At 43.3% G+C, this 15,579-nt stretch overlaps 1 protein-coding gene across 1 annotated transcript in view; it reads left to right on the top strand.

The window, feature by feature from the left end:
* The first annotated feature begins 499 nt into the window (after positions 1-499).
* BLTP3A (bridge-like lipid transfer protein family member 3A) overlaps positions 500-15,579 on the top strand; it is a 60,642-nt gene continuing 45,562 nt past the window's right edge. Inside the window, exon 1 of the mRNA XM_016223728.2 lies at positions 500-647. Within this exon, the coding sequence (XP_016079214.2) occupies positions 604-647 (44 nt within the window). The 5' untranslated portion in view covers positions 500-603. The remainder of the gene's footprint in view (positions 648-15,579) is intronic.

The raw sequence follows: 15,579 nt of genomic DNA on the forward strand, positions 1-15,579 counted from the left end.
CAGGGAGTGAACGTGGGGAGAAAATGAGTGACAGGTGGACGGGGCGCTGCGCGACTACCTACCAATTCCTGCAAAAACGACAAACGCGCCTCTTTTCCCCCCGAGGCTTCAAGGCGGCTTCCGGAGCGCGACCCGCCCGCAGCTCCGGCCGAAGGCCCTCGGGTCTCCCTGGGCCCACAGGCCCGGCGGCTGCGCCGAGGGCGAGGCGGGGAGCTCGCGGGTCCCCCGCCCCGCCCCTCGCCGCGCGCGCCCGCGGACACATGCAGCCCGAGCCCGCCGCGCGCGCCCCCGCCGCCCCCCGCCCCCGCCCCCGGCCCCGGCCCCGGCCCCGGCCCTCGCCCCGCCCCCGCCGCGCGCCCCGCCTCTGACCACGCGCCTCAGGCCGCCGGGAGTCGCCGGCGGTGCGCTATCTCTGCGGCGCGCTGGGCCGGCGGCACCGCGCGGGTGGGTGGGATCGCGGCGGAGCGGGCGCCGAGGCAGGGGCGGGAGACGCCATGGCGGCGGCATCGGGTCCCCGCGCCGCGGCGAGCTGAGGGGCCGCTGCTTCACGGCTGAGGAGGCCACAGCCGCCCACTTGCTTTCCACGCGGGACGCGGCTCCGGCATGGCCGGGATCATTAAGAAGCAGATCCTGAAGCACCTGTCCCGGTGAGAGCGCTCGCCCGCAGCGTCCCCGGCCCTTCCTCACCCCCTCGACCCTCCTCCCGCCGCTGTGCTCCGGGCCCGGCCGCCCTCTCTTCACCCGGGCCGGGGCTCCGGGCGCCCCTCCGCAGCTCGAGCCGGACAGCCTTCCCGCTCCGCTGACCCCGACCGTTGTCACCACCCTGTTCTTCCCTCGCCCTGGGCCCTCGGGTTCGGGCGCTGCTGTCCCCCTCTCCTCCCCAACTTAACAGCTCCCCATCCCCCGGACCCCCCCATTAGTTCCCACACCGCGGAGCTGGCCGCCCCGACCTCCCGTGCTCGTCCCCTGGGCCCTGTGACGGTCCCGCCGAGGCCCCCACGACTGCCGCCTTTCCCGCCCGCCCTGCTGGTTGCCTCCGCGGGCTGTGGACCCGCCGCCGCTCCTCCGGCGCTCTGCCGCCTCGTCACCCCCCGGCCTCTGCTGCCGCCGGTCCTTCCTCCGACTGCTCCAGACGAGACCCTCTAGCCCCGGCCCGTTCGAAATCACCTCGCACCCAGTCCTTCATAACCCGTTTTCCGCTCAGATTTCCAACTCCAACGCTGTTTTTCTCCTTCCCAGAGGCTCCCAGCTCCTCTCCGCCGCCTGGCTGACCCTGTTGCATCACCCTTGAAAAAGATACCCCTGCACCCAGGGCCATTTCTTTGATCTCCGTTCTCCCTCCTTTGCTTCTCTTCTCATTACGCAGACTAAATGGAGAAAGGTCAAGAGAGTTGGGCATAAAGTTTCAGCAACCTCCCCTTTAAGATGTGGAGGTTTTTGACAGCCCGTGAAAAGAACTTGCAAGGTCCACTTCTGCTTTGCAGCCATTGACTAAGTACTGCTGTGTCCCTCGGTAATTTGGGCAGAAGAGGTGGCAGGCGTAACTGGATCACTGCGGACCCCTGTGTTACCATTGCGGGCCGTCAGAACTGGTGTCCGCAAAAATTGGAAGCTAGGCTTTCACTTAGTTTTCACTCCTTATTCCAAGCGGGGGTTGGCGATGCCGTAATACCTTTAGCCGGCTAGTTTTGTATCTCAAGTGGAGAGTGATACAGGCCTTGGTTCCACAGTGGTCAGTGGTTTTCAGGAAGTGGGAGTAGCGGGAGAAGCCAGTTAACATGGGACACCCCTGCCTTGTACTAATGTATCTTCCTTGGCCTTTTTTTTTTTTTTTTTTTTTGCACACCCCGACTGGGGATCCAGCGGGCAACCTGGGCATGTTGCCCTGACCGGGAATCCAACCGCGATCTCCTGGATCATAGGTCTGTGCTCAACTGCTGAGCCACGCCGGCCAGGCAAGATACAGAATTTTTCATAACCCCCAAGTTATTCCCCATGGCCCCTTGCAGTCTGTCTCAATCTGCTCCTGGTTCTAGGCAACCACTGACCTGCCTTCTGTCGTAGATCAGTTTGCAGTTTCTACAATTTTATATCAATAGAATTATATATATGTACTTTTTGGATCTGCCTTCTTTCACTCATCATGATATTTTTGAGATTCATTCATGTTGCATGTATCAGTAGTTCATTTTTTTTTGTTGCTGAATAGTAGTCAATAGTATAAATTTACCACATTAAAAAATCCATTCACCTGTTGAACATTTGCATAGCTTCTGTTTTATGGCTATTGTGAATAATACTGATCTGAGCATTCATATGCAAGTCTGTGGGGACATAGGTTCTCATTTCTCTTGGGAAAGTAAGTATTTAGGAGTGGAATTGCTGGATCATATCATAATTATGTCTAACTGCATTAAAACTGCCAAATAATTTTCCAAAGTGACTGTACTATTTTATATTCCTACCAGTAGAGGGTAAGTTCCAGTTGTTTCACATCCTCACCAGCAATTGGTGGTGTTAGTCTTTTTCATTTTAATTCAAATGAGTATGTAGTATTGTCTCACTGTGATTTTAATCTGCATTTTCTCCTAATGGCCAGTGATGTTGACCATCTTTTTCATGTGTTCACTTGCCATTTGCATATCTTCTGTGAAGTATCTGTTTAAATCTTTTGCCTATCTGTAAGTTGGGTTATTTGATTTCTTATTAATGAATTGTACAAATTCATTGTATATTCTGGAAATAAGTATTTTGCCAGATATATGTGTTGCAAATATCTTCTTCCAGTCAGAAGTTTGCCTTCTCACTTTCTTAATAATGTCTTTTTATAAAGAGAAAAGGGTTTTAATTTTGATAGAGACCTATTTATCATTTTTATGTTTCACTTTTTTGCATCTTTCCCTGGTCTTATTGTGTTGGTGCGTGATATGTGAGACACTATTGCTGCCACTGTGTCCTCTCTTCTGGTTGGCACTCTGACTTATTTACTGTTACTTTGATTTTAGACTTGAATTAGTAATAGATTCAGATACGTCTTTTAGTTAATCACCATTTTATAAAAGTAAAAGCAGATTGGCTGCTGGAGCTAGAAAGTGCCTTTGGGTCCTTTATTAGGATTAACCCCTTAATATGTTCTTTTTCAGGTAGTACTGTATTTATCTGGGTGTTCCATGAGTTTGGTTGTTCTGTATAAAGATTTAAATAAAAGTAGGACTAATGATAATTTGAAAGAACATAGAATCAGAGAATTTTAGGGTTTAGAGATGATTTCACGTAACATAACATTGTGTTTAAGAGCCAGGCCTTTTCTGGTTTACTCTACTCTGCTGTAAAATGAGGATAATAATAGTATCTAACTTAAAGGGTTATTGTGAGGGTTCCTTGAATTAATATATGTAGGGATTTAGCACAGTGCCTTGCACATAGTAAGTACTCAATAAAACATGAACTATCGTTAAGTTTTGGACCACTACTTGTGTGACAGTTTGGTATAAGCCATAAACTTCTCCAGAAAAATCCACATATGTGAACAGGTAATTTTTTATATAAGTTCCCGGGTGAAGGTAGTATGAACCCCTAAAGCACATGCCTGACCCCTGCAAGGCATCCTAGACCCAGGTGAATAACCCCTGACTAGTTCAACCCCTCATTTCATGGCTGAGGAAACTAAAGCCTAGAGAGGATAACTGACTTGCCCAAGTTGCAATGGAAGGTAAGGTGTAGTGGAAGAGAACCCAGCTTCCTGACTAGTGTACTTTCCCCTGTAGTACACACGTATTCTGTGTACTTCATATCCCTATGACAATAGGGTTTTTAAAGAAAAAATTTAATAGTATATGCTGACACATTCTGTGAATCTTTAGTGAACAAACGATCTCCTTTAGATGAAGTAGGAATAGATATGACAGACATTGGGAGAAATTTCTGCTTTCCTCAGTGTTGGGTGGTTGATTGAGGAGGAAGTAGTTATTCAGGCTGCAATTTCAGGGCTCCAGGAAGAGGTGCTAGGACATGTCTGGTTGAGGGAAAGGTCACACTCCTGGGGCCTTTGTGTTTGTTTGACTTGGAATAGCTGTCTAAGCATGTGTGACATTTGTGCCTCTGTATGGTCTCTACACCTACAGAGGCTGGCCTGCTTGGAGGGGAACTATAGCTTCCATGGCTTGCCAAACCTGATGAGGAAAGAGAGAGGAGAGAAAGATACTGAGTTACCATGCTGAATAAATATTTGTGGATGTTTAATAATTACTTGATGATGACAGTTCTACTTGACTTGGAGGAAAGTGTCTGTTGGCAGGAAAGATACCCAGTGACTTTCATATTACATTTAATTTTAGTCATGAAGTTTCAGATATTAAAGTGTCTTGTTAGAATGTATCTTCCTTATTAGTAGAGTATTTTGGTAAACAAGATTTGAGGGAGGTGGTATTCAAGATATTTTTGTTAAGTGCCTACTCTGGGCACTAGGGATTCAGAAAGGAAGAAATGTAAATGTCTTTTAAGACCTTTAACCTATAGTTTGGATGATTGCTGTGTAATACAAGTGGCTTCAATGCACAGTATTCATTTAGATAGACTTAAGGGGAGACCTTTACTTAGAAACAAAAGTGATCATTTAAAAAATATCCAAATTGATTTTTTTACTAAATTAGATTTTTCTTGTTTTAGGTCACTTTAGCTAATGACCTTTTATTGTACAAGTAAGAGGAAATATGATTGTGAAGTAATCAGGGGATTATGGTTCATGGAAAGAGCATGGACTCTAGAGCCAGACAAGCCAGATTCACCTTCCAGCTCTGCCACTTAATGCACAGGGCAGCCTTTCTGACCCTTAGTGTCCTTATCTGTATCAGATGAGAATAAGGAAGAATACTACATACCTAGCAGATTTTTTTTGAGGATTGGGGGTAAAGTATTTATTGTAGTACCTGGCATGTTAGTAGGGTTTAATAAAGAGTAGCTATTGCCCAGCCATGTTTGAGCATCGACCCATGGCCCTGGAGGTCATGGTTCTATTCCTCACCTGGGTTCAGGATCAGTCCCCAGTAGGGGGCATGCAGGAAGCAGCCCATCGATGATTCTCTCTCATTATTGATGTTTCTATCTTCTTCTCCCTTCCTCTCTCTGAAATCAATTTTTTTAAAAAAGTAGCTATTATAACATGACCAGAGACATTAGGGACACTACCACAGTGTGGATGAAAGCAACCTAACCCCACTGGCTGTTTTAGAAACCCATTCGAAGTCTTTATTTACTACAGATAGCTGCAGGAAATAGGACCTTGAGTGACAGAGACATAACCGATAAGCTTGATAGATCTTTTAAAACATAAGTATTAGGTGAAATTCAAAGGCATAGAAAATTTCAGAGAATAAGAGAATAAGAGAGCCTGACTGTGTGCTCAGCCCTCTTAGCTCCTGATTAATGCCTCCACTCGTTAGTACTCTCTCTCTCTTTTTTTAATCCTCACCTGAGAATATTTTCCCCATTGCTTTTCAGAGAGTGGAAGGGAGAGAGAGAGAGACACCAGTGTGAGAGAGACATATCAATTGGTTGCCTCGACCGAGGTAAGTGCCCTTGACCAGAATTGAACCTGAGATCCTTCAGTCCAAAGGCTGATGCTCTAACCACTGAGCCAAACCGGCTAGGGCTACTTAGTACTCTTTACCCTGAAGAGATCATCCTGGCCAGCCCTGGTGGACAGTGGCGAGCTGCAGGCTCACAGAGGCTGACTGCTTGCCCTGGGTCTGTTTAGGTAAAGGTTTGTAGGACTAGCCTCAACTTCTAGGTCATGCCCGTTTATTGTCACCTTCCCTTCCCAAATACTTATTTTGTACATTTTCTAGTAATAGTCAAGTCATATGTCTTTGTTTCCCTTCCTCATCTCCTTGTGCTGCTTCAGAATAAAGTGCTTTTATTTACTTAGAAAATAATAATAACAAACTGCAAATAAGCACTTTACAAGTCTTAGGATGATTTAAACCTCAGACTAACCCTATAAGGTAGCTATTAGGCCCATTTTACAGATAAAGAAATAAGGCACAGAGAAGGTAAATGCCTTGCCCCAAATCATAACTAATAAGTGTTGGAACTGAGATTCAAATGCAGGTACTCTGATTCCAGAGCTGTGCTTTTTAGCCTACTTTGCTGCTGTGCTGTAATGATTCTCATCTATTGAATATATCTTTTCTTTTCTTTTTTAATCCTCATTTGAGGATATTTTTCCCATTGGTTTTCAGAGGGAATGGAAGGGGCGCAGGGAGAGAGGGCCAGAAACATCTATATGAAAGAGAAACATTGATTGGTTGCCTCCCACATGGGCCCTGACTGGGGCCAGGCATTGGGCCTGCAACCGAGGTACATGCCCTTGGCTGGTATCAAACCCAGGGCCCTTCAGTCTGCAGGCTGATGCTCTAACCACTGAGCCAAACTGGCCAGGGCTCATCTATTGGATATTTCAAACTGAGTGTAACCTTGGCACCAGCACCCACACGAAGGAATATTACCTGCACCCAAGAAGCCCCCTGTGTCTCTCTCCATCATTACCTCTACCACTGGTAACCACTGTCCTGATTTCTAGCAGTATAGATTAGTTTTGTCTTTTTATATTATTTTATATAAATGGAATCCTAGAGTATATGTGCTTTTATGTCTGACTTCTTTAGCTCAACATTATTTTTGTGAGATTTAATCCCTATTGTTGCATCAAGGTATAGATCCTCCATTTTCATTGCTGTATAGTATGGTAGTTATTTATACATTTTACTGTCAATGCATGTTTGGATAGTTTCCCAGTGTAGGGCTATGATGAGTAGTGCTGCTAGGAATATTCTAGTATGTGTCCTTTAGTGAACAAGTGTACACATATCTGTTAGGGATATAATAAGAGTGGAACCTTCTGGGTTGTAGGATGTGCCTATATTACATTTTAATAGATATTGCCATACAGTTTTCCAAAGTTGCTGTACCAATTTACACTTCCACCAGAAGTGTATGGGAGTTCTGGTTGTTCTACATCTTCGCCTACACTTGGTATTTTTCATCTTTTTCATCTTAGTTATTCTGGTGGATGTGTTTTGGAAGTTTTTTTTACTTTGTGGTAAGCTAAGTGGCCACTTTATTTTTGCCTCTGTTTAATTTTTAAATTTCAATCTACTTGTAAATTTTAGTCACAAGCAAATGTCAGAACCTTGAAAACATAAGATCTCTTTTGGGAGAAATGCTCAAATTAGGCCGATTCAGTGAAAAGAATTAGGGTAATTTATAACGAATAGCCCGTAAAATATCCTACTTGGAATGGATGTGATCCTTAGCTCCTTGTCAAAATAACAGTCATGTACATTAAGAGAAAGGAGAGGCTATTCTTCAGGCATTTGGGTTTTTGTATGGTCTTCAGTCTACCCTGGATATTAAATAGTTTCATTCTGTTCTATAAACTTACACCCCATTTTTACTAAAGAAACTAAAATTTGAATTTTATAGCTTTTGTATTACAATCCTTACACCTTTCCACGAGTAAAATGGTTGCCTTGTGTCTTAAACCTAGCACTTCAAAGCAATAAAAATTTCAAAGCAGTATTGTTGTATATATCTTACATAAATAGCTTTATGTATGGTTGACAAATGATTAAATTGTCTGCTTTGAAAAATTAAGAGGCATGTAAATGTAGCAGAAAGAACCAGGACTTTGGATTCTGAAAGGCGACTGTGCATTTTGACTCTGCCGCTTGTAAGCTGTGTGTTCAGCAAGTCTTTTAGCTTCTTGAAGCTTCCTTATCTGTAAAATGGGGGATAATAATGCCCGGTGTCGTTTTGAGGATTAGAAATAATGTATAAAAGTCCCTGGTCCTGAAGAAATACTTATAAACAATGACTATTACTATTTATCTTTACTTATTAAAATTGCTTAAGAGAGATCACTGTTAGTTTCTGGAGATAATGCTTTTCAGCATCTTCAAGGTTGTGCCCAACTTATCCAAATATCTAATTCTTTAGATATTTAAGAATTATGTTTCTTAACATTTTAATAGAGAGATGAATGCTCTTTGTATCAGTGCTTAAGGAGAGAAGGAAACAAAGGCTGATTCTGTTTATCATGTTTTTATCTCAAGGTATAATATAAGAATAAATTTTGATCTCAGCATAGGTGGAATAGTTGAAATGTACACACTAGGTTGGGTCCTTAGAGGATTTACTTATATAGAGTCGAAGAAGATAGCACAATCACATACTGTATTCTTAGAGTGAAAAAAAATAGAGGTAATTTAGTTACCCTCACCTAAAACAGAACTTGGTTGAATAATAATCTGTAAGTATAACATTAATCACTGAAAATAATTCTTTTAACAGCAGTTCAGTTCTCTACATTGACTGGAGGGTGGCTTCCATGGATTGTATTCTTTGGCTGCTTTGAAAACCAGAGGATTTGAGGATGTTTTGACTGGGTAAAATGGGTGCAGGAGATGTGTGGAGTGGGAGTGCATGGTAGGAACTTAGGGAACCTTAGATTTGAGGGGTACAGGGGGTGGGTGGGTGAGGAGGTCTGAAGGGCAAGGAAATCCAGTTCATCTGGTATCATTAAGGGACCTTTTATATTTGTGTGATGAGGCAAGTACTTGCTACTGGTGATGATTGTAGATACTAAGAACACTTTCTGGTATTTATAAGCAATAGTCTCAATCAATGTCTATAGTAAAGAGGAAAACTAATGTTTAAAATAATACACTTTAGTGTATTATTAATTAGGGTAAAGGGTATGTAGTTTGTACCTTCTTGCCATAAAAACGAGGACTTGATGTATTATAAAATATTTGTTTTATTTCCCTACAGCAATGGTTATTTTACATGTATATTCAGTCTTTTAAAAAAAAAAAATTTGTATTGATTTTTAGAGAGTGAGGAAGGGAGAAGGAGAGAGAGATAGAAACATCAATGATGAGAGAGAGTCATTAATCGGCTGCCTCCTGTGCACGCCCCACTGGGGATCGAGCCCGAAGCCTGGGCATGTGCCCTGACTGTGCATTCGACCGTGACCTCTTGGTTCCTAGGTCGACACCCAACCACTAGACCACACCAGCCGGATCATATTCACTCTTTATAGTGCGTTGGTCATATGTAGCTTGGATGTCATCTCATCACTTGAAAAATTAGAACACTGATGGTGAGAGGTCCGTGGGATTGAAGTCTTTGACTTATGGGAGTGTTATGCTCTCAAACTTTATTTCTAAGTTTGAAATTTGGAGTATGTAGTCCAGTAGAAATAGTTATAATGCTGAGTCCCCAGTTAGCCCACAAAAGCCATATGTGATATACGCTCACTAGATGGAGTTCTGGGTATTGGTTGTTAGGGACCATTTGAAATAGGAGGGGAGATGGAGACAAAGGAAATGTTTCTTTCCTATTTCTTGGAGTAAGAGCTTTTAGATCATCGAGATCATTATATCTCTGCAAGAACTTTTTGGGTTGTGATTAAGGGATGTGACCAGCATTTCATGAGCAGAGGGAATATGCCCATGTTATGCATTTTGCAGAATAATTTCACACAAAGAAGCATTATCCTTTGTCTTTTTTGGTTTTGGGATGTTTGTTGATGTTTACATGGGTGAATTACTTGTTTAGATTATATAAACCTAGAATCTAACTGTTTTACATATACACACAAAGTACTGCACAACTTTAAACTACAGTGAATTCCCAGACCACGACTCGGGGAAGATTGTTTTGAACTTTCCCAAGTGTTTGTCACCATTTTAGAAAATGCTGTAATTCTTGGCAATGCTACTTCTGGAATTGAGTCTTTGGGTTGAGAACCACTGACTTAGACTGAATTCTGAAACAGCTGAAGTTTGCTCTTGATACACTCTCTTGTCTCTCCTTTATGTCTCTTTTCCACTTACTAAGGCCCCTATTTAAATGCACCCCATTGTGCTGATTCTACACCCCCACCCCCCCCAGCCAGGTCTACATGCTCTGCTCATCTCACTTTCTCACCAAAATTCCCAATTCTTTAGAATATATAATTTCAGCTAAGTCAAGGAGGAGAAGTAGAGAATGTATTTTGGAGCAGGAATGCTGTTCTAATTGGACCAACTCTAATGCAGAATAACTCCTACAGGGTCAGCTCCCCTAAACTACTTTTACTTTCATAGCTTTTGAATCCATAGGTACTCTGGAAGTTCCCAGTTTGTTTTTGATTTTCCAGAATGGTTTCTGTTGCAGTGGTAGGTGGGGATGGGGCAGAGGTCTGGGCAGCTATTTGTGGTCTGAATGAGTCATTTGAAAGTTGGGGAATTACAGTATGTAGAAAATCCAGATTAGGATGGGCTAAATTCATTCAAGTTGACTGCCCCTAATCATCTGGTCTAGTGCTTTCCCAGGCAGAGCGGAAAACATGCATTTTCCTTTTCTAAGAGAAATGTTTTTCCCTTCCTTCCTTCCTTCCTCTCTCCCTCCCTCCCTACCACCCTTCTTTTTGAAATCTGTGTTTTTTTAACCTGTCTGAAAGAAGGGGCTGCAGTTCAGGCACACATTTCATTTTAGAAAATGTCTTAATAGAGGTTGATACAAAGTTAGAGGCTTGGCGATATATTGTAGGAAATATCCTTTTGCTGAATCTCAGTAGAGCCCTCACTGTCTCCCTTTCATGTAAAGTTGGCTATGGCTTCTTAGTCCTATGAGAGGTTCTTTGGCCTCTTTGAGGAAGGCTTGCTGCAAGAAGGTTGAATATTCAGCTGTAGGTGGCATGTCAGCCCTTCTCAGATGCCTGGAACAGGGAGTTCAGGGAGTCTAGCCTTCCCCTCAGCTAGCCCCCAGCCCTGGGCTGCCTTTGAGGACTCTGTTTCTGAGACCAGTTATTCATTAATTCTTTCAGTACACTTTTTGTTGTTGTTAATCCTCACCCAAGGGTACATATTTTTTTCCATTGATTTTTAGAGTGGAAGGGAGAGAGGGAAGAGGGGGCAAGGAAGGGGGCAGAGAGAGAAAGAGAAAGAATGAAAGTGAGAAAGAAACATTGATGTGAGAGAGATACATCAATTGGTTGCCTCCTGCACCTATCCCTACAGAGAACCGAGGCCAGGGATCCAACCTGCAACCCAGGACTTCCTGGACTTGTATGTTTTTTTCTTTCACCAGGTTAGGGAAGTTTTCTGTCATTTTTAAAAATTTCTCAAATAGGTTTTCAATTTCTTGCTCTCTTCTCCTTCCAGCATCCCCATGATGCAAATGTTGGTATGCTTAAAGTTTGTCCCAGAGGCTCTTTCCACTATCTTCATATTTTTGGATTCTTTTTTCTGTTTGCTGTTCCGATTGGGTGTTTTTTGCTTCCTTATATTCCAAATTGCTGATTTGAATCTCTGCTTCATCTACTCTACTGTAAATTACTCTTTTTTTTTTTTAAATGTCTTTTATTGATTTCAGAGAGAGAGAGAGAGAGAAACACCAATGATGAGAGAGTCATTGATCAGCTGCCGACTGCACGACCCCCCCCTCCCCCGCCCCGCGGATTGAGACTGCAACCTGGGCATGTACCCTGACCAGGAATTGAACCGCAATCTCCTGGATCATAGGTCAGTGCTCAGTAGCTGAGCCACGCGGTCCAGGCTGTAAATTATTCTTCATTTCAGTTAGTGTATTCTTCATTTCTGACCTTTTTTTTATGGTTTTATGTCCTTTTCCATGCTGTTGAAGTTCTCATTAAGTTATTTTGTTTTTAAACCACTTAATACAGGGTGCTCCTTTTACAAGTTTATACTCCCTGTAATTTGTTATTTCCCCTCCCCTCCCCTCCCCTCCCCTCCCCTCCCCTCCCCTTCCGTTCTTTTCATATATCTTTATTGATTTCAGAGAGCGGGAGAGAGAGAGAGAAACATCAATGATGAAAGAGTCATTGATTGGCTGTCTCCTGCATGCCCCTGACTGGGGATCGAGCCCGCAACCCCGGGCATGTGTCCCAACCGGGAGTTGAACTGCATTCTCCGGGATCCTAGGTTGATACTCATCTGCTGAGCCACACCTGGCACGCCTAAGTTTCTTGAGCATCCTTATAACCATTGTTTTGAACTCTGTATCTGGTAGTTTGCTTGCCTCCATTTCATTTAATTGTTACTCTGGAGACTTCTCCTTGTTCTTTCATTTGGGTCCTGTTTCTTTGTCTCTGCCTTTTTGCTGTTTCACTATGTTTGTTTCTGTGTATTAGGGAGAGCTGCTACGTCTCCCAGACTTGGAAGGATGGCCTTGTGTAAAAGGTGTCCTGAAGGGCCCAGTAGTGCAGCCTCCTCAGTCACTGAGCTGGGTGCTTCAGGTGCACCCCTGTGTGGGCTGTGTGCATTGCCCTGTTGTAGATGAGCCTTGATTGCTGTTGGTGTCACTGGGAGCAAGGACTGGCTGTGACTGCAGTGGAGGAGCTGTGGTGCAGGACTTGACGCTAAGGAGCAGGACTTGCTTCAGTGGGGCTTTGGTCCTCGCTGAGTCCTCACCTTGAGTGTGAGTGTGTCACTCATGGAGGTGGTTGGGCTGTAATCTGGCATAATCTGAAGTTGTCCACTGGGTACACTGGCTCTAGGGACTCCAAGGAGGTGCAAAGTCAGCCACTGCCTGTGCCTGCCTGGGGCCACCTCGCACGAACTACAGAGTGATCTGTAGGTGCTGCTACTTGTGTTGGGCATGGAGGTGCCCAGGAGAGACCCATCTGTGAACAGGGCTGGCTGCTGCTAGTGCTGGGCCTGGGGCCACTTAGCAAGAGGTAAGAGGTACTAAGAGGCCAGATTCTGCTTGTTTGAGATTTTTAGGGAAGTCCGAAGCATGAAGCAAGAGAGGCCATTTGTATTGAAAAGTCACTGGAAACTACTTGGATGGACCTGTAAGTTGGGTGTGGTGGGAGGTCTCAGGGAATCACCAGAGCAGGGCAAACAGTGTGAGCCAGGTTTATGGAGACTCAGATATTGTACCTGCCTGTTGGCTCTGTGTGTGTGGGGGTGTCTCAGAAAAGGAACAATGGCCTCTGCCAGCACTTTTGTCTTTCAGAAAGCTGCCTCCCTCAGCTCTTGCCCTGTTGCCAGAGAATTCAGTTTTTTCCCTTATGACCCTGGTTCATTTCAAGCTGCTGTCTCAGCACTGGAGCTCAGAGGGAGTTAGTCCCAGTAAGTCTGTTTGTGGGCCCTTTAAGAGGGACCACCTGGGATTCCAGCAGCCCTCTACTCACTCAGCCACAATCCCTGCTGGTTTTTACAGCCCAAAGTTATGGAGACTTGTCTTCTTGGCACTGGAACCCTGGGCTTGTGGGCAGGGGTGTCTTGTGTAGGGTTGGGACAACTCTCTCCTCAGACCTCCGAAGCCAAGATATCCCCCCTGATTTTAAATCATCACACCTGTGTGTAGGGCCAGCCTGTTCCACGTTTCTGCTCCTCCTACCAGTCAATGTAGCTTCTTTAAATCCCTAGTTGTAGGATTCCCATTCAGCTAGATTTTAGGAAGTTATGAGTGTTCTGTAGTTTAGTTGTGTGTTTTTTAAATTGATTTTAGAGAGAGAGCGAGAGAGAGAAACATTGATGCGAGAGAGAAACATCGACTGGTTGCCTTCTGTATGTCCTACCAGGGATCAAACCCATAACCTAGGTATTTGCCCTTACAGGGAATTGAACTGCAACCTTTTGGTGTACCAGATGAAGCCAGACTCGGCCAGAGCAGTTTAATTGTATTCCCCCCCCCCCAAATATGTCTTTATTGATTTCAGAGAGAGGAAGGGAGAGGAGGAGAGAGAGAGAGAGAGGAACATCAATGATGAAAGAGTCATTGATTGACTGCTTCCTACACAGCCCCTACTGGGGATCTGGGCATATGCCTTGACTGGGAATCGAACCACGATCTCCTGGATCATAAGTTGGTGCTTGACTGCTGAGCCACGCCTGGCCGGGCAGTTCAGTTGTATTTTTGATGTGGTTGTGGGAGGATTTGAGTACAGCATTTCCTTATGCTGCCGTCTTGACTGGAAGTCACCCAGTTGGCTTGATTTTGAATTCTAGCTTGCTAGCAGTGTGACCTTGGACAAGTTATTTAGCCTTTCTATGCCTTAGTTTCCTCATCTATAAAATGGAGATAATAGTTGTCCTTTATGTCATGGGGTCATTGAGAGAAACAAACTAATCTAAAGTGTATAACAAAGTGTTTACGACAGTCTGGAATAAAGTAAACAGTTATTAAATATTAACTTATTTAAAAAAATTTCATTCTTAGAAATGTCATTCTTTTTTATTAGTTTTGTTGTAAAACATTCTAGACAGAGCTTTTAGAATGAACTAATCTCTTTCTCTTTCCTTTTTGAACACCTTGCACTTTCTAGTTATCTTTAATGGATATCTCTTCTACCCTGCTTCACGTAGAAATTTATTTCTGTGTTTACAGATGACACTCTTAAACCAGATTTAAGAGTTAATCAGACATATTACAGTTTGTAATGTGTGAGAGAATGTGAGTGGGTTGTTGGATATACCCTTTAGTTCATTCCACCTGTTTGGCAATTAGCATTTATTTGCTTTATATTGTTATCAGTAAACACTAATTGCATCCTTATCCTAGACTTTGTGCTGGACAGAGATCTGAATTACACAGTTCTAGCTCTTGAGGAACTTGTAGTTCTACCTAGAATTGGAGACCTTCATTTTTTACTTTAAATTCTTTGTATCCTCTAAAAATATTAGTTTAACCTAAAGAGAAGGCAGGAAAGGAGGAACGGAACAAAATCAGATAGAACAAATAGCAGAATGGTAAACTGAAATTTAACTGTTATCAATAATTACATGAAATTCGAGTGGATTAAATGCTCCAATTTAAAGGCAGAGACTGGATATAAAAGAGATAGACATAAATAGATTGAAAGGATGAAAAAAAGTACAACCATGTGAACAGTAAACATAAGAAAGCTGAAGTGGCAATATTATCATCAGACAAAATAGATCTCAAGACAAGGATTATTACTAAAGATAGAAAGGAACACATCTTAGTAAAAGGATCAATTCATCAGAAATAATTATAAATGTGTATGAACCTAATAAAAGGGCTTCAATATACATGATAAAACCAGAGAGAATTAAAGGGAGAAAAGGGCAAATCCACAACTATAGTTGGAAAAAAATTTTTTTTAATATATCTTTATTGATCTCAGAGAGAGAAAAGGAGAGAGAGAGAGAGAGACAGAAACATCAGTGATGAGAGAGAGTCATTGATTGGCCACCTCCTGCATGCCCCTGACTGGGGATTGAGCCTGCAACCCGGGCATGTGCCCTGACTGGGAATCAAACCCCGATCGTCTGGATCCTAGGTCGATCCTCAACCACTGAGCCATGCCCGAATGGGCTATAGTTGGAAATTTTTAATACTCCTTCCTCAGTAGTTGATAGAACAATGTGAAAAGTATCAATAAAAATATAGAAGATCTGAATAATATTATGCATCACCTTGCCTAACTGACATTTATAGAACACTACATATAACTGCAGAATACACATTATTTAAAGTGCATGGGGAATGTTTGCCAAGATAGACCATATGTTAAACTATAACATATGTCTAGTAAATATAAAA

The sequence above is a fragment of the Miniopterus natalensis genome, chromosome 5 (genome assembly GCF_054644295.1).
Source record: "Miniopterus natalensis isolate mMinNat1 chromosome 5, mMinNat1.hap1, whole genome shotgun sequence".
Taxonomy (NCBI): Eukaryota; Metazoa; Chordata; class Mammalia; order Chiroptera; family Miniopteridae; genus Miniopterus; species Miniopterus natalensis.